General features: G+C 37.7%; 2 protein-coding genes across 2 annotated transcripts in view; one reads left to right on the forward strand and one right to left on the reverse strand.

Annotated features, from left to right (window-relative positions):
• LOC140137695 (phenylalanine-4-hydroxylase-like) overlaps positions 1–20,361 on the reverse strand; it is a 94,183-nt gene that overhangs the window by 14,087 nt on the left and 59,735 nt on the right. Inside the window, exon 10 of the mRNA XM_072159450.1 lies at positions 4,165–4,221. Within this exon, the coding sequence (XP_072015551.1) occupies positions 4,165–4,221 (57 nt within the window). The remainder of the gene's footprint in view (positions 1–4,164; positions 4,222–20,361) is intronic.
• Positions 7,820–12,733, forward strand: LOC140137701 (histamine N-methyltransferase B-like). Its single transcript, XM_072159457.1, has 3 exons — positions 7,820–8,385; positions 8,885–9,205; positions 11,009–12,733. The coding sequence occupies exons 1-3, from the start codon at positions 8,133–8,135 to the stop codon at positions 11,410–11,412; spliced, it is 978 nt and encodes a 325-aa protein (XP_072015558.1). The 5' UTR covers positions 7,820–8,132; the 3' UTR covers positions 11,413–12,733.

The following is a 20,361-nucleotide window of genomic DNA, read 5'->3' on the forward strand; positions in this document are numbered from 1 at the left end:
CTCTCTAATACCCAACCAAGCCTTCACTCTCTCTTATACCTCATCAGACCATCAATCTCTCTAAAACACCACCAGACTGGACCACACTCTCTCTAATACCCCACCAGACCCTCACTCTCTCTTATACTCCACCAGACACTCACTCGCTCTAAAACACCACCAGGCTGACCCAAACTCTCTCTAATACCCCACCAAGCCATCACTCTCTCTTATACTCCACCAGACCCTCACTCGCTCTAAAACACCACCAGGCTGACCCATACTCTCTCTAATACCCCACCAAGCCTTCACTCTCTCTTATACTCCACTATACACTCACTCTCTCTAAAACACCACCAGGCTGACCCATACTCTCTCTAATACCCTACCAAGCCTTCACTCTCTCTTATACCTCATCAGACCATCAATCTCTCTAAAACACCACCAGACTGGACCACACTCTCTCTAATACCCCACCAGACCCTCACTCTCTCTTATACTCCACCAGACACTCACTCGCTCTAAAACACCATCAGGCTGACCCAAACTCTCTCTAATACCCCACCAAGCCATCACTCTCTCTTATACTCCACCAGACACTCACACGCTCTAAAACACCAACAGGCTGACCCATACTCTCTCTAATACCCCACCAAGCCTTCACTCTCTCTTATACTCCACTATACACTCACTCTCTAAAACACCACCAGGCTGACCCATACTCTCTAATACCCAACCAAGCCTTCACTCTCTCTTATACCTCATCAGACCATCAATCTCTCTAAAACACCACCAGACTGGACCACACTCTCTCTAATACCCCACCAGACCCTCACTCTCTCTTATACTCCACCAGACACTCACTCGCTCTAAAACACCACCAGGCTGACCCAAACTCTCTCTAATACCCCACCAAGCCATCACTCTCTCTTATACTCCACCAGACCCTCACTCGCTCTAAAACACCAACAGGCTGACCCATACTCTCTCTAATACCCCACCAAGCCTTCACTCTCTCTTATACTCCACTATACACTCACTCTCTCTAAAATACCACCAGGCTGACCCATACTCTCTCTAATACCCTACCAAGCCTTCACTCTCTCTTATACCTCATCAGACCATCAATCTCTCTAAAACACCACCAGACTGGACCACACTCTCTCTAATACCCCACCAGACCCTCACTCTCTCTTATACTCCACCAGACACTCACTCGCTCTAAAACACCACCAGGCTGACCCAAACTCTCTCTAATACCCCACCAAGCCATCACTCTCTCTTATACTCCACCAGACACTCACTCGCTCTAAAACACCAACAGGCTGACACATACTCTCTCTAATACCCCACCAAGCCTTCACTCTCTCTTATACTCTACCAGACACTCGCTCTAAAACACCAACAGGCTGGCCCATACTCTCTCTAATACCCCACCAAGCCTTCACTCTCTCTTATACTCCATCAGACACTCACTCGCTCTAAAACACCACCAGGCTGACCCAAACTCTCTCTCTAATACCCCACCCAGCCATCACTCTCTCTTATACTCCACCAGACACTCACTAGCTCTAAAACACCACCAGACTGGCGCACACTCTCTCTAATACCTCACCAGACCCTCACTCTCTCTTATAATCCACCAGACACTCATTCGCTCTAAAACACCACCAGGCTGGCCCAAACTCTCTCTAATACCCCACCAAGCCACAACTCTCTCTTATACTCCATCAGACCCTCACTCTCTCCGAAACACCACCAGACTGGAGAATACCCCTTTAATCCCAAAACATTGTGTCCCTTTAAGCGGTTAACCTCTTAAGAGGGCGCACCACCAAATCACTCCACGATTTATGTAACAGTGAAATTCGGTTAAAATAGTCCACCGCTTATTTGAGCTTGTTTCGCTTTATTTTCTAAACGATAGTCAAATTTTGCCCGTTTTCAGCTCATTTGCTTCCGACAAGTATATACATGAAGAATTCGGAGAAAAGTCCCAATTTTTATTTCAGAGTTGAAGTTCTGGCGCGAATTTGAACAACGTCCGTTTCCAAAATTGAGTGACTTTTTAGGGTTAAATTTGCACAATTTTTCTTTGCGGCAAAATAACAGAAAAAGTCGGTGGTTAGCAATATATTCCGTTAAAAGAATAATATTCTACACATGATCAGCTTTAATCTGATACCAAGCTTTATAGTTGAAATACGTAATTCAAGTGCCAAAACGAGATCCAAATGTAGGCCTTTTACCGTGTATTTCAATGGGCGCGTTTAATGGTGGTGCGCTCCCTTAACCCCATTGTACGTCTTGACGTATATTTGAAACCTTCATCATTGCAAATACAGGTAGCTACCAAAATGCTACCTATTGCGATACACTGTGTTAACCGGTCGTACTTATTTTGCTTTTTAAAGCATATGAACTTTGACCTCTGGGGTTGTGGCTAGCATAGCATACTTCTAAGGTCATAGGCCATCATTGTACCAAGTATGAACCCTGAGGGCGCTATAGTTTTTGAGCTAGAGCTGTTTGAAATTTTACACATATTGCCCCCTGTAGCCCATGACCTTTGACCTTTGGGGTCGGGGGTACCCTAGGATGTATCTAGGGGTCATGGGCCATCATTGTACCAAGTATGGGCCCAGGGGCTTCTTTCGTTCTTGAGCTAGAGGAGTGCAAAGGACTGATCTTGAGAAGAAGGAGAAGGAGAAGGCGAAGGAGAAGGAGAAGCCGAAGACTAAACACAACAAATACAATATCTATGCCCGTTGCACGGGCATAGATAAGAAGGAGAAGACTAAACAGAACAAATACAATATCTATGCCCCGTTACACGGGCATAGATAAGAAGGAGAAGCCGAAGACTAAACACAACAAAAACAATATCTATGCCCCGTTACACGGGCATAGATAATCAATACCGCATTGATTTGCTAGGAATTAAACAGGGCACCTGTCTCATCAAACCACTCTAATACCTGTTTGAAAGTGAGAGGTGTTATGAAATTCTTCATAAAAAATGCTTAAACTCTGGTGTCAAAACTTCCATGCACTTGTCGGCTGCTACATGTGTCTCATTTCACATAATAGCTAGGAATAAATACCAGACTCATCTCAAGTGGATGTCACTTCAAATCATCCCCAGGTCACATGGTTTAGGAATATGTTCTCTGTATTCCTAAATCAAGTGACTTCGGTATGATTTGAGGTGACCTCCACTTGAGATGAGTCTGGTATTTATTCCTAGCTATTATGTAAAATGAGACACATGTAGAAGCCGACAAGTGCATCGTTTTGATATGGATGTACACATATGATCTGATCCATCTAAAGGAGGCAATTATAAAAATTGAATTATATAATACTTCATAGAAAAGTCCTGAGTATTTACAATGCCAATTTTCTTTTGTATTTTAGTCTTTTCTGTTCCCAAATCGCTGTAGAAGTAGTGGTGTAACAGGATTAATTGGCACAGTGATGGGGGGGGGGGGGCATCAAGTTTGATGATGAAATTTTGAGGTCTTTGGGGGCTGCGAAAAAGGGAGACTTTTGGAGCTGCGAACTATCAAAATCAAGGGTCTTTCTTAGCTTTCTGGTTGAAAATCGCCTGGAAAAAACTAGAAATGTGCCGACTGAGGAATGAGCAATTTAGTGGTCTTTTAGAGCTTAAATTAACAAAATCAAGGATCTTTCAGTACTGTTTTGGCAAAATTCAGGGGTCTTTGGAAGATGCTCTGTCCATAAACAGGGTCTTTCCCGGGAAACATACCCATATGGTCATTTGTGTTAAGTGCCTCCTTGTCTACACTATTTTGGAATATATTGCCCTGTACTAGACATTATGCTGTTCCTTTTCATTACATCATAGAATATCAAAGAATTCTATAACAATTTCACATTATGCCAAGTCCACACATGTTTCACTCGCACCTGTAAGATAAGTGTCTTTGAAATACGCAGTATTGTATTCAATCTATGATTGCACACATAGTGACGAGTGCAGCCTGCTTAAGTGCAGGGCAATACATTCAAAAATAGTGCAGAACAGTCACTATGGTAATTAATCCTATATGACATCACTACTTCTACAGCAAATTCTTGCCTGTAGGCTTATCTCAATTAATTGCCATCTTTGGCCAGTAGGATCAGATAGTGTCTTAACTATAAAACCAATTGATTACTCACAGTTGATAATTTATCTATGTACTCATCAGGAGCACCAAGTGATGCAAGTCCAATTTCCTGTAACAAAAAAAAAGACAATATTCATTTTAAACATGCCAATGTCACACATAGAATTCATATACATGTACTGCAAAATAAATTACGTTATACAAAGTACTAACTATAAAATCATTACATATTTAGTTTCAAATTACATTGTACTTCTTTGTGAGGTAGTGTGTATAGACTGTTGGCTCAGAAATGCACTACTTGAGTAAACTCAAAATATCATGCAAATTATAATATGAAACAAACTACACAGATTCAGCGGTCATCACACTTTTATCACCCTGTCAGGTTTCAACTTATTTTATCCCTTACATGTAGAACTGTCCCTGCCAGACGATGGTGGACTACATTATTCACTGTGGCAACAGCCAATATCGTAAACAAAACAGACAATATGACGGCAACACTGCCTGGACATTGGGCGCCCCGTGCTGAGTTGTGTTTTTAGCTCTATTGGCCCCGTTACAGAAAAAAATGCACAAAATATATTTCTCAGTGAATGTATAAATTTTCACATAAAAATAAATATTTTTGGATTCAAAATAAATGTGAAGAAAAAAAAAAATTATGGCCGGGAGTGAGCGGGACTCGATCTCAGGACCCTATGCACCGCAGGCGAGACCCATTACCACTAGACCACGCGAACCGTGATACACAATGGGGGAAATTTTAGGTATATATCATAAACATACCGTGCGTTATTCATACAAAACATTCAAAAACAGTACTTACAATGAGGTTCACTGGCGAACCTCAACGGATTTAGACTGATAAAATAGTGCTTAATAACATACGTACAGTTTTGGAATAATTTGAGACATTTTTGTGTTTACGTGTAAAACCAATGACAACGTCAAAATTCAGCCAATCTTGGCCGGCCCCCCCTGGTCCCTGCATTAACGTCCCATGCCACACCTCATGCACCCAAAACATCCAGGTAAAAGTTAGATCGGGCCATAGCAAAACTCTAATCAAGCACCAAGAACCAGTATAACCAGCCTGCCGAGCCAAGTAGCAAAACCCCCCAGCCAGTCAAGCATTGAGGTAGTACCCCCATGAACTGTTCATATTAGCCAAAAGCCTTACATAATTGTTGACACACAGACTGACTGACTGACTGACACACAGACACACAACTTGTGATGATGCCATAAAGGACTTTTTCTTTGGATGACCTAAAAATGCATTTTGTTCACCAAAACCAGGTAAAACTATACTCACATTCAGATTCACTCTCTCAATTTTGATTTTAAAACTATGCTTTTATATATCTTTCAAGAATAATTAAATATGGTGAGTTGTTATTTGTAGAGTTCAAATATGGTGAGTTGCCACCTCCAGCATAATTGTAAGAGTTTCGTTTGATAAAGTTGGGATGTGGTGTACGTGCTAAAAGGGCAGAAGAGGAAGAAGCAGAAACCAACTGGATTCAGCTTGGTCAGTATTACCGTACTTAAATGCGAAATAAATTTCAAACATAAACGAGTAAGTATTACCGTACTTAAATGCGAAATAAATTTCAAACATAAACGAGTAAGTATTACCGTACTTAAATGCGAAATAAATTTCAAACATAAACAAGTATTACCGTACTTAAATGTGAAATAAATTTCAAACATAAACGAGTAAGTATTACCGTACTTAAATGCGAAATAAATTTCAAACATAAACGAGTAAGTATTACCGTACTTAAATGTGAAATAAATTTCAAACATAAACGAGTAAGTATTACCGTACTTAAATGCGAAATAAATTTCAAACATAAACGAGTAAGTATTACCGTACTTAAATGTGAAATAAATTTCAAACATAAACGAGTAAGTATTACCGTACTTAAATGTGAAATTAATTTCAATCATAAACGAGTAAGTATTACCATACTTAAATGTAAAATAAATTTCAAATATAAACGAGTAAGTATTACCATACTTAAATGTAAAATAAATTTCAAATATAAACGAGTAAGTATTACCATACTTAAATGTGAAATAAATTTCAATCATAAACGAGTAAGTATTACCATACTTAAATGTGAAATAAATTTCAATCATAAACGAGTAAGTATTACCATACTTAAATGTGAAATAAATTTCAAACCTAAACGAGTGTCAGGTGAACCCTTCTAGCATAGGTATAAATGTGGGGGTGGGGATCCCCCCAGACCTATTTGGTTCTTGCAATCATCACAGACCCTAAACATGTATTTAGAACTTTCATTTTTTGTACATATTAGCAACGTATAGACTTGGTGAAAAAATCTAAGAAAAAGTAACTAAAAATAAATAAATTATGCTAATTTTAATAACAATGATGAAATTCCACTTTGTCCATGGGTAACTCTATTTTAAAAAATCAAGCATTTCTTACAATCCCCAAGCACAACTTACTCACATACATAAACTTATATCTTAAAACAGTAAACAAGTAAACTTATATCTTAAAGGTCCGTAACCCGATCAACAGCCTCATCCCCCAATTTTTCTCATTGTTGATGAGTTTTTGGTATCATATAATACAATTTAGGGGTGTGATTTTGGTAATTTTGTGCCCGGTACCAGGATTTTTCGGCGGGTAACGGTACCAAATTGAAAAAAAAAAAAAAAAAAAAAAAAAAAAAAAAAAAAAAAAAAAATTTTTTTAATAGAGTATGACATGAATACAAATTATTTTTTATTAAAATACAAAACATCTTGAAATGTTTTTTTTTTTTTTTTTTTTAGTCAACCATGAATGATCCTAGCATTTAGGTCTAGGGTCGGTAGTAGGTCCAGAGACACTACAAAACCGAAAAAAACTTTTTAAAATTTGGTACCGGGCAGGGAATTTCCTGCCGGGTAATAGGATTCTCGGTGGGACTCAATTCCGGACTCACTCACACCCTTATAATACATGTAGGCCTAGATCATATTTTCTCATTGTCAATTTACCATCCTGAAATTCGATGCTCCAAATAGATTTCCAACGAAATTGTAAAAAAAAAAACCAAAAACAATCAATTTGTGGTTACCACAATTGGAATTGAGGGGCGCCAAGGAATGCAAGTTAGGCTTGGATATGTTATGATATATACTTTAAATTTTCTCATTGAATATCATGGAGTCAGTGATAACTCAGGCGTATCGGTATTATACTATCATGCAGGAATCCCGGGTTCAATTTCTGGTTCACTTTGTTTATTTTCATATTAAAAAGATTTTTTTGACATTAAACATTCCTCTCTGGGTCTGGGCAACAGAGCATGGCAAAGTAGTGGTTTTAATATAGACAGCTGCAGACATGACCTGTATACCATACAAAATTGAATACCTGAGTGGAAGAAGGGCCCAACTCCATCAAAGCTGTTTTTGAGATATTAAGAAAAAACTTAATATTTGGAAAAGTTTTATAGACAGAATGTTTTCATCTTCAGGGGACCTTTAATACATGAACATACAATATTACATACATTCAAAATTATATATGTTTCCATAGTAACAGTGCAAGTTAATACGAGCTGGAGTTGGGCCCTTCTTCCACTAATATACTGAAAGTGCCAGTTATTCCGTAAGCAAATGTGTTATAAATAGCTACGGAAATTTGGTAATTATCCATTAATTGCACAAGTAGAAGCATGTAAATATGTTAGCAAGAAAGTTTATTGCAGTGAAAAGCAGATTTCATGCATGAACAAAATTCCTCTTTAATCCAATATTTGTGAAAGAAGGGCCCAACTCCATGGAGTTGGGCCTTTCTTCCATGAAAACCATGATTAAGTGTATGTGGAAGACTATTTAGAGAGTGGATTTTGGCTCATCTTTCACACACAAGGAAGAACAGTCTACTGGCAATAAAATGCTGGGTCTAACTCATTTTTGTAAAAAATTGGAGTTGGGCCCTTCTTCCACTCAGGTATTCAATTATCTACAAAAAAAACTATACAAATGATATACAATGCATGCAACATGGCTACACTAAATTTGCAACGGAAAACTTCACAACCATTATACTGCAACCATGACCATTATTTAATGGCTCTCAACACATTTAATCAACACACACGACATCAAGAAATTCTTGCAAAATGGACAGAGGAAGAATTTGACTCAAATGTAGTGAAAGTTTTATGTGAAAAGTTCAGTGGTGATAAACTTGATGATCAGCCATTGCGTGTGCTTGGTGTGGGCAGTGGTGGAGGTAAGGCCAAATGGAAATACTCATATACAGGCATGAAAACTGGTCTTGGGAAAAATACACTGAAAACCATGGTTTTTTTTACCATTTTCTGTGAATTTGATTCAAAAATAGGCTGGAAAACACTGAAAACAATAACAAAAAATGCTGAAATCAGACATTTCTTCCCTAACCCGCCAGGGGCTTTTTGCATTTTTTGCATGGAACATATTTATTGCATTATGTAAGGAGGAGTGCCCTAATAAGCATTTACACAGCAAATGCAATTAAAGGGGTATTCCTTGATATTTAATTTAATTTCTTTAAATTTTTTAGTCTGTATACTGATGCCCCTTTTAGCATTACACATGGGATATCAGGATGGATTAAGGGTGTCATGTTGGGTTAAAGGTGGGTTAACTGCTTAAAGGGCCACTTCGTTAACTGAGGATTGAAGAAGTTTCCCTCAGAATTGAATAAACATCATAGAACTTAAAAAGCTAATATAATTCTTTCCCAATAGGTTATCAAGAAACATTACAGCTGAAGAAATTGAAAACAAAATTCTCTCGAATATCTGCAACTGTCATTGAACCAAGCACAGAGCAGATCTCCAAGTATCAGGAAATGGTACGTCAGAATAGCAGCGACATTACCGGGATTGAATACAAGTGGCACAACCAAACCTTCCAAGAGTTTGAGAGATCTATAGCAGCAGGGCAGAAGTACCATTTCATCACCATTGTCCATGCCATATATTATGTGGGTAAAGTAGAAGAAACAGTCAAAACATTCTCTGAGTTATTGGAGCCAGGTGGGATGATCTTCATGGCAGTAAAGGCAGGTAGGTAAAGACACCCATAAGTACTAACGTTTGTTTTGGGTACGGATGTCAGGACTTGTATCTTTCTGTGTCTGGTTAATTTGAATGAAATGCAAATATACAAGAATTACTTTGGGCTGTTAGAAGGGGTCTACATACTAACAGTAAAATAAGAATGGCCACATTATTATTACGCAAATTAATCGCATATCTTTACAGAACAGGGAATAATTTAGGCCTAATGCATTGTAAACATTATATCAGTGTGTATATAAAGGATATGGTCCTGAGTCATAAACTTGGGTAACTTTGTGTTACATAGTAAATTTTTTTATTCATTTTCAAAAATTAGATATAAGTATCTATAGTTTGATCAGCTCGTAATTGGCGGGCCTTATAATATCGCAGATTAATATCAATATTGATATTTCATTTTGAGAGTTGAATTGCGACATCTCGCCAGAAGTATCACAAATTATTAATTCTAAGCCCTATACTTTGTCTACTTCGGTTAAGGTGGTACTATTTGTGACTATTTTTGCATTTTTCTCAAAAATTAATAACACACTAGTAACAAAAGTTATGTATATTATAAGGAATCCAGTTACTACACTGGAATTTCAGTGACTCAAGACAAGCGGTACATTATGATAAGAAAAGAGGTACTGCTAGAATGTACCTCATTTCTTAACATATATAATGAACCACTTGTCTTGAATCCCTGAAATTCCAGTGAAGTAATTAGATTCCTTGCCCCATATACATAACTTTTGTTACCAGGCATGTATAGTTATTTTGGGTAAAAAATGCGAAATTAGTCACAAAATGATCAGGGGGTGTGGTACCACCTTAACATGCACAATAGAGACCAGACTGGTCAACTACATCACTAATGAGCTCGGGTCTACTTTTCAGTAGAGTGATAAAAGCCTAACAATTCCCGCCGATTATGAACTATAGGACCAGTTTTTTATTCAGAGACGTCACTCAGTAAAAAAAAAAAATGAAACTGGTGAGAAAAACCTGAAAAAGCATGTGAATGCAGGCCCAAAAGTCCCAAAACAGGCTGAAAATAAATAAAAACGCAGGAATTTGGACTCACAAAAAACCTGAATTTGGGCTAAAACCTGAAAAGTAGCATCTCTGTTTATTGTTTTAAATTTTGATAAACTTCCCCAACAAATTTTGACATTTGGGCAAAGATGAGGGTTTTTATGATTTTGTTGGCAAATTTGAGCATTTTCAACCATTTTTGGTGAAATTTCGTCAAAGTTCTAAAACCAACAAAATGGGTCTATTATTTGATATCTAGTTTTTAAAAATAAATAACAAAATTTTACTGAAGTTTTTTGTTATGTTGCCCAAAAAATGTCGGTAAAAAAGGTGTTTTTTTTAATTTTCTCCAAAACTGAGTATTTTAACCCAAATTTGACCTTGCAGATGGATTCATCAAGTCTTTGCCATTCTAAATATGTATACTTTTTTTATACTTAAGGCCAGTGTCCGAAATAAGGAAAATATGGAGGTTATCCTGAGGATAACTAAAGCATAAATTCTGCTTGTCCTCAATACATTTTGGTTGTCCCCAAAATGTGTCATACTTTTGGAGTAAAATATAGTGGTTGTCCAGGGGATAAGTACAGATCAAAATATGGTTGTCCCCAGTGATTTTTGGACAAGAGGACAAGAGGATAAGTGCTTATTTCGAACACTGCTTAAGGCCCAAAAATTTCCATAATTCAAGGGTAAAGACAAACCTTAATTGGTGGTATAACTCTCAAGACTCTTAAATAAAAGTAATATAACTTCATCTTTCTGTTGCAGACTCCGATATGTCATTGCTTGCGAAGACATTCCCACAGCTAGCTGTGGAAGAGCAGACTCCAACAACTACTACTGAATCACATGAGGTGAAGACAAATGATCTTATCAGCTCCACAGATGTCAAATCTGTTCTCAGCAAGAACCAGATGGCTTATACTCAATCTTCTTACACACTATCACCAGATCTTACCACCTGTTTCACTGAAGATGAGATGACACCTGTCACCAAGCTTGTTCTTGATTTCATCACTACGACAGTCAAGTTTCAGGAATCAGTACCAGATGAAACCTTCAATCAAGTCATGGACTATATCAAACGTAATGCACGTGTCAAGAAAAGTGATCAAGGTGATGATAAATATTACTTTGATATTGAATGTGAAATTCTAGTAATATCAAAGTAGATCATGTGCCAAGATCTGATCTAATCAAACCAAAGTTGGCATTAATAAAGTTGAGATATAGGCACAAACAAGGGGCAAGATTACAATAAACAAAATAATAAAAATTCCTTTAAAAAAGGAAAGGGGCGCCCAATGTGAGTTTGGACGTGATATGGTGAATTCCATGGCATGGTGTTTAGATTTGATATTATAATGATCTACTCAGGGAAGAGTAGAAGATGATCAAATGCAAATGTGTTTGATTGGGGAAGGTGTATCACAGGCCCGTTTTGGATGAAATAAATTGAATTGGAATGAAGCTGTCGTGTCAATTTGCGATTATGTGGGGTGGGGGAGTTTTTTTTTTTTGGGGGGCATTTTGTAGTGATGATATTGCTTCTACTTGCTAATACACTGAAAATCTAATAGAGATACAAAGTTCATAACTTTGAAACCAAGTATGCTAGGGACTTGGGGTTTCAGTAAGTTTAGATACTGTAATTGTAAAAACTCAATTTTCAAAATGTCCAACTTCGGTGGGTCAGATCATGTCACAAAAATCAATAGATAACACTGTTAATTGATCCATATATTGGGATATTCCAGATGAATTTTAAACCACTCTGCACCCATTAACTGGTACATGAAATATATTTTTTTAAAGAGGTGAATTTCAGACAAACTGGCACTATTATAGGCTAACTGCTGCCCCCTTTCTTTAGAAGCTTTTAGAATTATATTTTTAGTACATTTAATCAGAATTGCAATATTACAATGCACATGACTAAAGCTGATTCATAATTGAAATTGCTCAAGTGCTTTAGACAACAATTGGCAATATCCCTTACCAAAATTGTAGGCTAATTTAGCATGTAATTAAACCTGCATCTAGTCTGCTTTTAAAAAGCAGTCTTATTTTAACCTGTATGAGGCTGTGCTAGCAGGCTAAATTTCAACCTGCATTTATAACAATGACTGGCCAATACGTTTTTGCAGGTTAACTTTGAGACTGTTATCTACAAACATTAAGGTTAATTTTGTGCAGGTTAAATCATAACCTGAGCACTTTTGATTAAAAAGCAGGTTAATATTTTAGCAGGTTAAATTGTTGTGACCAGCTGTTAATGAGTAACAGGTTAATAATTTGGCAGGTTTACATTTTAGACTGCTTCAAGTGCATGATGGGATATATTTCTAACTGCCATTTTGAATTCTGTTATAAATGCAGAGATGATGTAGGCTCCTTGTTTTTTTATTTTTTCAGCTTTATGTTTTCACTGTTGGACTGTTACTTGACAACCCAATGTATGTGGTCCATGAAGCTAATGATTTGAATCCCTGTTTGCATATTTACATTATAATATAAAATGTATAGGTATAAGATTAAAAATAATATGATTGATGTAAATGTGGTATATTTAAGGTTTTTATGGTGGTAGCTTAACTTGAAGTAGGAGAATGGTTTATAGTGTAAGGGAAGGATTAAGCTATTAGAATAAATTACTTCTGTCTACATATCATATCGTCGTTCGTATCATATTCGACATTTTAAACATTTTCGTATCATATTCATATATTTCAGTATCATATTCATATATTTCGTATCATATTCATATATTCGTATCATTTTAAACATGTTCGTATCATATTCGACATATTCGACATTTTAAACATTTTTGAGAAAATTGGAACATCAGTTTGTTATAATGTTCTACTCTAGCTTTTAATTAGTAAGATAATAATTAATTATATCAAGTGGCATGAAATGCCACACTGATAAATTGTTGAGCACGTCAATCTTCTGCTTCTTCTTCTGATTCTTTCGTCAAACCATCTTTTAAAATGCTACTGGTGCCAGACGCTTGCATCAATCTCGACCAAACTTGGCCACAAGTACTGACCCAAGCTTCTTCAAAGTTGTACACAGTTAGGGATGAAAGGTCATGTAGGAGATATTATTAGAGGTCATTATGTGAAAACCTTGAAAATGCTACTACTGCCAGGCACTTGACCGAATTACAACCATTATGAATCCAAGTGTGTGAAATTATTGGATCCTTAACGAGTTGTAAAATATTGGACTCGACTACGTCCAATATTTTCAAACTCATAGCTCGACCAATAAATATGGGCTCAATCGATCCAATTTTATATAAAACATGGCCATAAGAACCGCTGACCCAAGCTTAATATAAGTTGTACACAGATAGGGGCAAAGTTAGTGGTAATTTTGTGAAAATCTTGAAAATGTTACTCCTCCTTTAAAGTGCATGCTATGACCACCAGACTTGGTCAGAAGAACCACTGGCCTAAGCTTAATATAAATTGTACCTCAGCTTGGGGGTCAACTGAGGTCAAAGGTCAAATGAGGTCACATGGTTACACTGTCAGATTGGGCTTAAACTAGGTGCAAAGCATTCTTAATTGATATCACAGAAATATGAGAAGGTCAACCTCAGATCACCAAAGGTCAAATGAGGTAGAATGTTAAACTGGGCTTAAACTTGGTGCAAAGAATCCTTGATATGAGGTGATCATGAAAAAGTCGCCCTGAGGACACCGGTGTGTCAAAGTCCAAATGAGGTCAAATGTTAAAATGGACTCTATGGGCTTAAACTTAGTGCAAAGAATCCTTGATATGAGGGGAGCATGAAAAAGTCAACCCAATGTCAACGGTCAAATGAGGTCATATGTTAAAATTTGCCCGACTGGCCTTAAACTTGATATGAGGGGAACATGAAAGAAGTGAACATGAGATTAAAGTCAAATAAGGTCAGCAGTTACCGCCTGATATTTGTGGCTCTTGAGCCACAGTAGCTCTAGTTTAATTATGTTGTATTTGCAAAACTTTGAAATGTCTGTATCACATATGACAACGTATTTGCCGATCAACTATATACTGCGCAAGCCCAGTATGTCGTATCTGCAATTGGAAGAATTTGCTGTTTCACATTTGTCATTGCACAGGGGCAACGAAGTTCATTTGTCAAGATTTAGTTCAGATTCAGTCATTTTCTTGACAATTTCTTGACTTTTCTTAACTATTTCTTAAATAAAGAAATAGTTAAGAAAAGTCAAGAAATGTCCAAATCTTGAATAAATCTGAACAAATGAATTTCCTAGTGATACCGGGTCAAAATAATGCAACTGGGAATTTTTTTCGTCAGTGCACCCAAAAACTTTATTTTGCACCCCTCCCCCACCGACCAAGAAAGCTGGCTACACCCCTAGCTCCATCAACCAGTCAAAAATTAACCAGAATTGCCCTGGGCATCTTCTTTTTTAGCCCGTTTATCACCTTGATTTGGGGCACTACATGATCTTGCATATTGCCCCAGCATAACAGAACACATATATATTTCAGGCCTAAATTTTCACTGGGATTATGAGAAATATATATATGGGCTTTCTTCTGATTTCAAAATCTACATTTGTATAGGGTAAAGTGGAGGGATTAGGCTGTTGATTGGGTCACCCACCTTTTCATTTATATATTTAATATAACCAACAAACTTACACATCCATGTAGAGATGTTACTCTTTTTTCCAAAGTTTTGTTGTTGCTGCTTGTTTGTTTTTGGGCCAAATTTGTTATACAGCCAATATTTAACAAGAGACTGAAAAAAGTTGCACATTATGTGCAAAAAGTACAGTGATTTGTGTCAGAAAATTGACCAAACACATATTTTATCTTGTCAGTTTCATGGACATAAAGAGCAAGGAACTAAAATTTTACAGTTCTCAGCTTCTGCAGTTCTCAGTTGTTGCAATCATTGTATTTGCATAATATTGGTGGTAGCTTTTGAGCCCATATAAATTTTACCCCAAGGTTAGACTGTCCCACAGTCTCGGTTCGGTCCGGCCTGGATAATGGAACGATAGGCCTACATAATAACATAATAGCCTATCAAAATATGCCATAGTCCTTCACCCCCGATTCTAAATACACAGCGCCCAAACCCAATTCACAGCGCCCAAAACCAATTCCTCTTTCTACACAAATTGATGCCACTACACTAATCACACCTCCTATATTGAACGCTAAATTTCAGTGACCGCTCCCCACGCCGAGACTGTTCCGAAGTGTTAGAGATTTCACTTCCAAAAATCGCTCAACTAAGCCCGTGATTCTGGTGTCAATTATATGATAGCCCCGCCCAGTTTCAATTCAAATGATGTGATGCGCTGCACTGGAGATCGAGTTTGGGACACGTACTTGTAAACAACTGAACGGTATTGAGCTCATCTGGCACGCGTACGCGGTCTGGGGACATGGTATGCGCAAGGCAACAATATTAAGCTCACTGTTCACTGCATAAATAAATCCTATTCATGATGATTTTATTTAGCAAGTTGAAAATATGATGTTTTAAGGATGTATTTAAAAAAAGACTGCAAAGAAAGTGTTAACATGAAGGTATTGTTTGCACGTTTTCTCTTCTCATAGTTCTACAGTTTCTCAGGGTTATTAACGTGTTTTATCTGTCATGAAAAGGCCGTAAGCTAGTGTTAAAAAATGCGAGAAAATTACTCTAAGTTTAATGAACATTATGCATAAATTTATACACTAAGTATGGTAAAAGATAAAGTTTTTAGGCCTATCTATGTGTCGATCAGCATTTCTTATTTCTTATTTTAGCCAATATATCAGGATACTCAAAGTACTAAAACGATTTATGCAGCCGTATTATGGCCTTTTTTTTGATATCTTTCTCACTTCCGGGGCTGTGCAATAATTATGAGCTGGGCTATGGGGGATTTCCAAATAGCGTCCCACCAATCTCTTGCACCTCCCGGCCTGCCACAAATCACTTGCCCCCCCCCTCCAGTTTGCATATGTCAAATTTGTGGGATCCCAATTTGCAAATTTTAAAAGGTCTAGATAGGACCTACCGGTATATTGCGAGTGCAGCAAGCGGGGATTTCCGTGCTGTTTTCCTAAGTCTTATAGCATTTTGTTTCAAAGACGCCCAGTGCCGCAGACAAGGGGGGCGGGTGCGTAACCGGGGGTCCGTAAAAGTGAAGAAAACATACTTTACTATGTGGCAGTAAAAGAAAAGATAAGGGACCTCAGGGGCCCGTAAATGGTAAAGAAAAGATACCTTGTAATTAAGGCATATTTTCTTTGCTTTACTATATACGGGCCACCAAAGGTCTCTTTTCTTGTCCATTAGGCCCAAGGTATCTCTTCTTTGCTTTTTACGTGCCCTCTGAGGTCTCTTTTTTTCTTACCGGTATATTGCGAGTGCAGCAAGCGGGGATTTCCGTGCTGTTTTCCTAAGTCTTATAGCATTTTGTTTCAAAGACGCCCAGTGCCGCAGACAAGGGGGGGGGGGGCGGGTGCGTAACCCCGGGGTCCGTAAAAAGTGAAGAAAACATACTTTACTATGTGGCAGTAAAAGAAAAGATAAGGGACCTCAGGGGCCAGTAATGGTAAAGAAAAGATACCTTGTAATTAAGGCATATTTTCTTTGCTTTACTATATACGGCCACCAAAGGTCTCTTTTCTTGTCCATTAGGCCCAAGGTATCTCTTCTTTGCTTTTTACGTGCCCTCTGAGGTCTCTTTTTTTCTTTATATGGGTCCCTTAAGGGCTGGGGTATGAACGTTTGGACAGTATTTATTTTGGGACATTAGAGCACATCAGACATATCGAATTGCATTCTGAATACTGAAAAATGTCATTCTGATATCAAATAATTTTGATTTTTGAAATTACAATTTAATACACATTTTATGGCAAATCATTAAAAATTGATATTTTTGATATTTAATAGTACTTGAAGTAAACTTTATAAATCTGATGATTTATACTTAAAGTGTATAGGTGGGATAAAAAGCCGACGATCAATTGAAAATTTTGACCTTTCGTATTGAAGATATGGATTTTTTCCCCAAAACACCAAACAAAAATAAGGTCTTTTGGGAAAAAATCCATATCTTCAATATGAAAGGTCAAAATTTTCAATTGACCGTCGGCTTTTCCTCCCTGCTACATACACTTTAAGAATAAATCATTAGATTTATATAATTTACTTTATGAGGACTTTTATATATCAAAATTTGAAAAATATCAAATTTTTATAATTTGTCATAAAATTTGTATTATATTGTGATTTTCAAAAATGAAAATTATTTGATATCAGAAAGACATGCTTCAGATTCAGAATGCAATTCGATAGGTCTGAGGTGCTCTCATGTCCCACAGAAAATACTGTCGAAACGCAATAAACGTTCATTTTAGATCTTCACGCGGGTGTCGACTACAGACGACAAGTTTCAATTGTATTTTTTTAATTCAAAAATTTCAGAAATGTAAATTTTCATGACCATACCTGGAATCAGCATGAAAAATGCATTAAAATGAGTACAAACACGCCTAGTATTGATCCAGTAGTTCTTAAGATAGCTCTTGATATTTTGAGAAAATATTTCAAAACTTAACTTTTTCCATTGAAGCGCATGGCTAGCACGCAGAGCACTAAGGTATCTTTTCTTTGCTTACATACTCACTGAGGTCTCTTTTCTTTCCTTTACGGGCCTATGGTATCTTTTCTTTGCTTTTTACGGGCCCACTACGGTCTCTTTTCTTTGCACGGGTCCATTATAAGGTCTGTTTTCTTTGCTCTTCTTACGCGTCGGCTCATAAAAATCAAACAAATTGCGGGCCCGTAAAAAAAAAAAAAAGAAAAGAGACGTGCATTTAAAAAAAAAACCAAGATAGCCTTTGAAGCACACCCTCTAATAAATATTTCACTTGATTTTCTGTTTGATCATCCTCGATATAATGAAATCTTTGAGAAATCAGAAGAGTGCAGCTTAATCGTGGGAACACTAATTGCACATTTTAGCGCGCTTTGCCGCATTGTGCCCATCAGTTTATTAGGCCTATATTTGATCATTTACCTTAAAATTGGCAATTTTTCCGCGCTTTGCACGGAGTTTGTTTCAATACCTATGGTTTCAATAAGTCCAATCTGGGAGCAAAACTCGCCAATTCAAATTGCAAATTTTGACCAACTTAACGATTCATACTTGGATCATTTTAGCTTGGGTTAAAATTGGCAATTTGTTTTTGCACTTCGTGTGTAAGTTGTTAAGAGAAACTTTATTTGGGAGCAAAATGCCACTTTAGAATTGCAAATTTGTGCGCGCTTTGCCATTTGTCTCCTTCAATGTTTATATTTGATTTATTGGCAGCTAAACATGCTACTTTTGCTCCGCTGCAACATTATGTTTAAGGATTTTACACCAACCTCCGTCCCTCACCACTCACGCCACTGTTGCCCCCTCCCCCCACACACACACTTATCACTGTTTATGAAGTCCTGCACATCACTGATCAAAGGGTCCCGTGTGTTCACATTGCCCCCGGGCCCGTAATGGCTCTCGGCGGCACTGAAGACGTCCCATGAATATGTGACCAAAATCGCTTGCTTCCCCCCTTCTCGGCTGGAAAAAGTAACATTGCTTGCCCCACCCTTCGAGACGACTGAGTAAAAAATGTTTGCCCCAGCTCCAAATTTAATAATTTCTTACAATTTTTATTCATAGATACAGGGGCGTCGCCAGACCTTTTTCATTAGGGGGGTGTATAAGAGTCAATGATTGCCGACGAGCCGCTAGCCGTCTGTGTGCCGACATACCAAATAGGCCTACTAGAGCGGTTGTCACTATATAGCTGAACCATGTTGCATCAGCCGGGGGGGGGGACTTTGTTTTCATTTGACACCTTGGGGATCGTGAGGCATACCTTCTTGGCATTTCGCGCAGGTTTTTATTATTTTTTTTTCTTGGACAAGTTTTTCCTATAAATTTATTGTGTTAAACATGTTTAACAAAAATTGGTAAATGTCTAAAGCAGAAACGAAAAATGGTAATTTGTTTGACCACAACGCAGGGGGGGGGGGGTCTGAGGGGGGATGTTCCTCCTGAGGAGTAAGAAACTTGTGCAAAATGAAGACCTAATTGAAGCGATTTGATGGACCATTTTGACACTATAGAGTGTAAAATTTTAGTTCAAAAAAGCCCAAACAATTGTGAAATGAGCGGTCCATGAAACCTTTTGTGCGAATTTTGTGGACAAGTTTTCCCTATTATTGTAGGCCTATGAATTGTGTTAAACAAAAATTGGGAAATGTTGCAAACAGAAGCGGAAATGGTAATATGTTTGGCCACAATGCAGAGGGGTGTCTGAGGGCGGATCTGTCCCCTTAGAAGTAAGAAACTTTTGCATAATGAAGACCTAATTGAAGCGATTTGGTGGACCATTTTGACACTAAAGGCCTAGAGTGTACAATTTTAGTTTGAAAAGCCGAAAAAAATTGTGAAATGGGCGGTCCATGAAGCCTTTCGTGCTAATTTAATGGACAAGTTAGCTTATATAAATTGTGTTTAACATAAATTGGAAAGTGTCGAAAGCATAAAATGGCTACTTGTTTGTGCACTACAGGGGGGTGTCTGAGGGGGATGTAAGAAACTTTGGCAAAATGAAGACCTAATTGAGGCGATTTGGTGGACCATTTTGGCACTATTTTGTGTAAAATTTTAGTTTGAAGTCTGGCAAATATTGAAAGCAGAAGCGAAAATGGCTTCTTGTTTATCCACTACGCAGGGGGGTGTTTGAGGGGATGTTCCCCCTCAGAAGTTCTGAAATTGTTCAAAATGAAGGCCCAATTGAAGCCATTTGGTGCATCATTTTTACACTATTTAAATCATTGCTTTACAAGACTTGAGAGTTGAGACTCACAATATTAAAGCATGCATGTATTGGTGTTAAAGTCAGCACGGAGTCCGTCTAAATAATACTGACTTGGTCACAAAATGTGACGACGCGCGACGGGCCCTGAATATTGGCGGGCGGCAGTAATTTTCACATGCTTTTAGGACGAGGACCCGCCTTCAAGCAATGCCTAAAGTAATTGCAGGCCTATATAAGACCTACTTCCGATCGACCCGACTGTATGTTTT

Source organism: Amphiura filiformis, chromosome 17, assembly GCF_039555335.1.
Source record: "Amphiura filiformis chromosome 17, Afil_fr2py, whole genome shotgun sequence".
Classification (NCBI taxonomy): domain Eukaryota; kingdom Metazoa; phylum Echinodermata; class Ophiuroidea; order Amphilepidida; family Amphiuridae; genus Amphiura; species Amphiura filiformis.

What these genes read in the sequence shown, in the direction of transcription:
- LOC140137701 (XM_072159457.1), top strand. Translation starts at nt 8,133, where the DNA reads ATGATATACAATGCATGCAACATGGCTACACTAAATTTGCAACGGAAA. An exon ending in TGGTGTGGGCAGTGGTGGAG is followed by an intron (nt 8,386 to 8,884) that starts GTAAGGCCAAAT and finishes CTTTCCCAATAG; the next exon opens with GTTATCAAGAAACATTACAG. An exon ending in CTTCATGGCAGTAAAGGCAG is followed by an intron (nt 9,206 to 11,008) that starts GTAGGTAAAGAC and finishes TTTCTGTTGCAG; the next exon opens with ACTCCGATATGTCATTGCTT.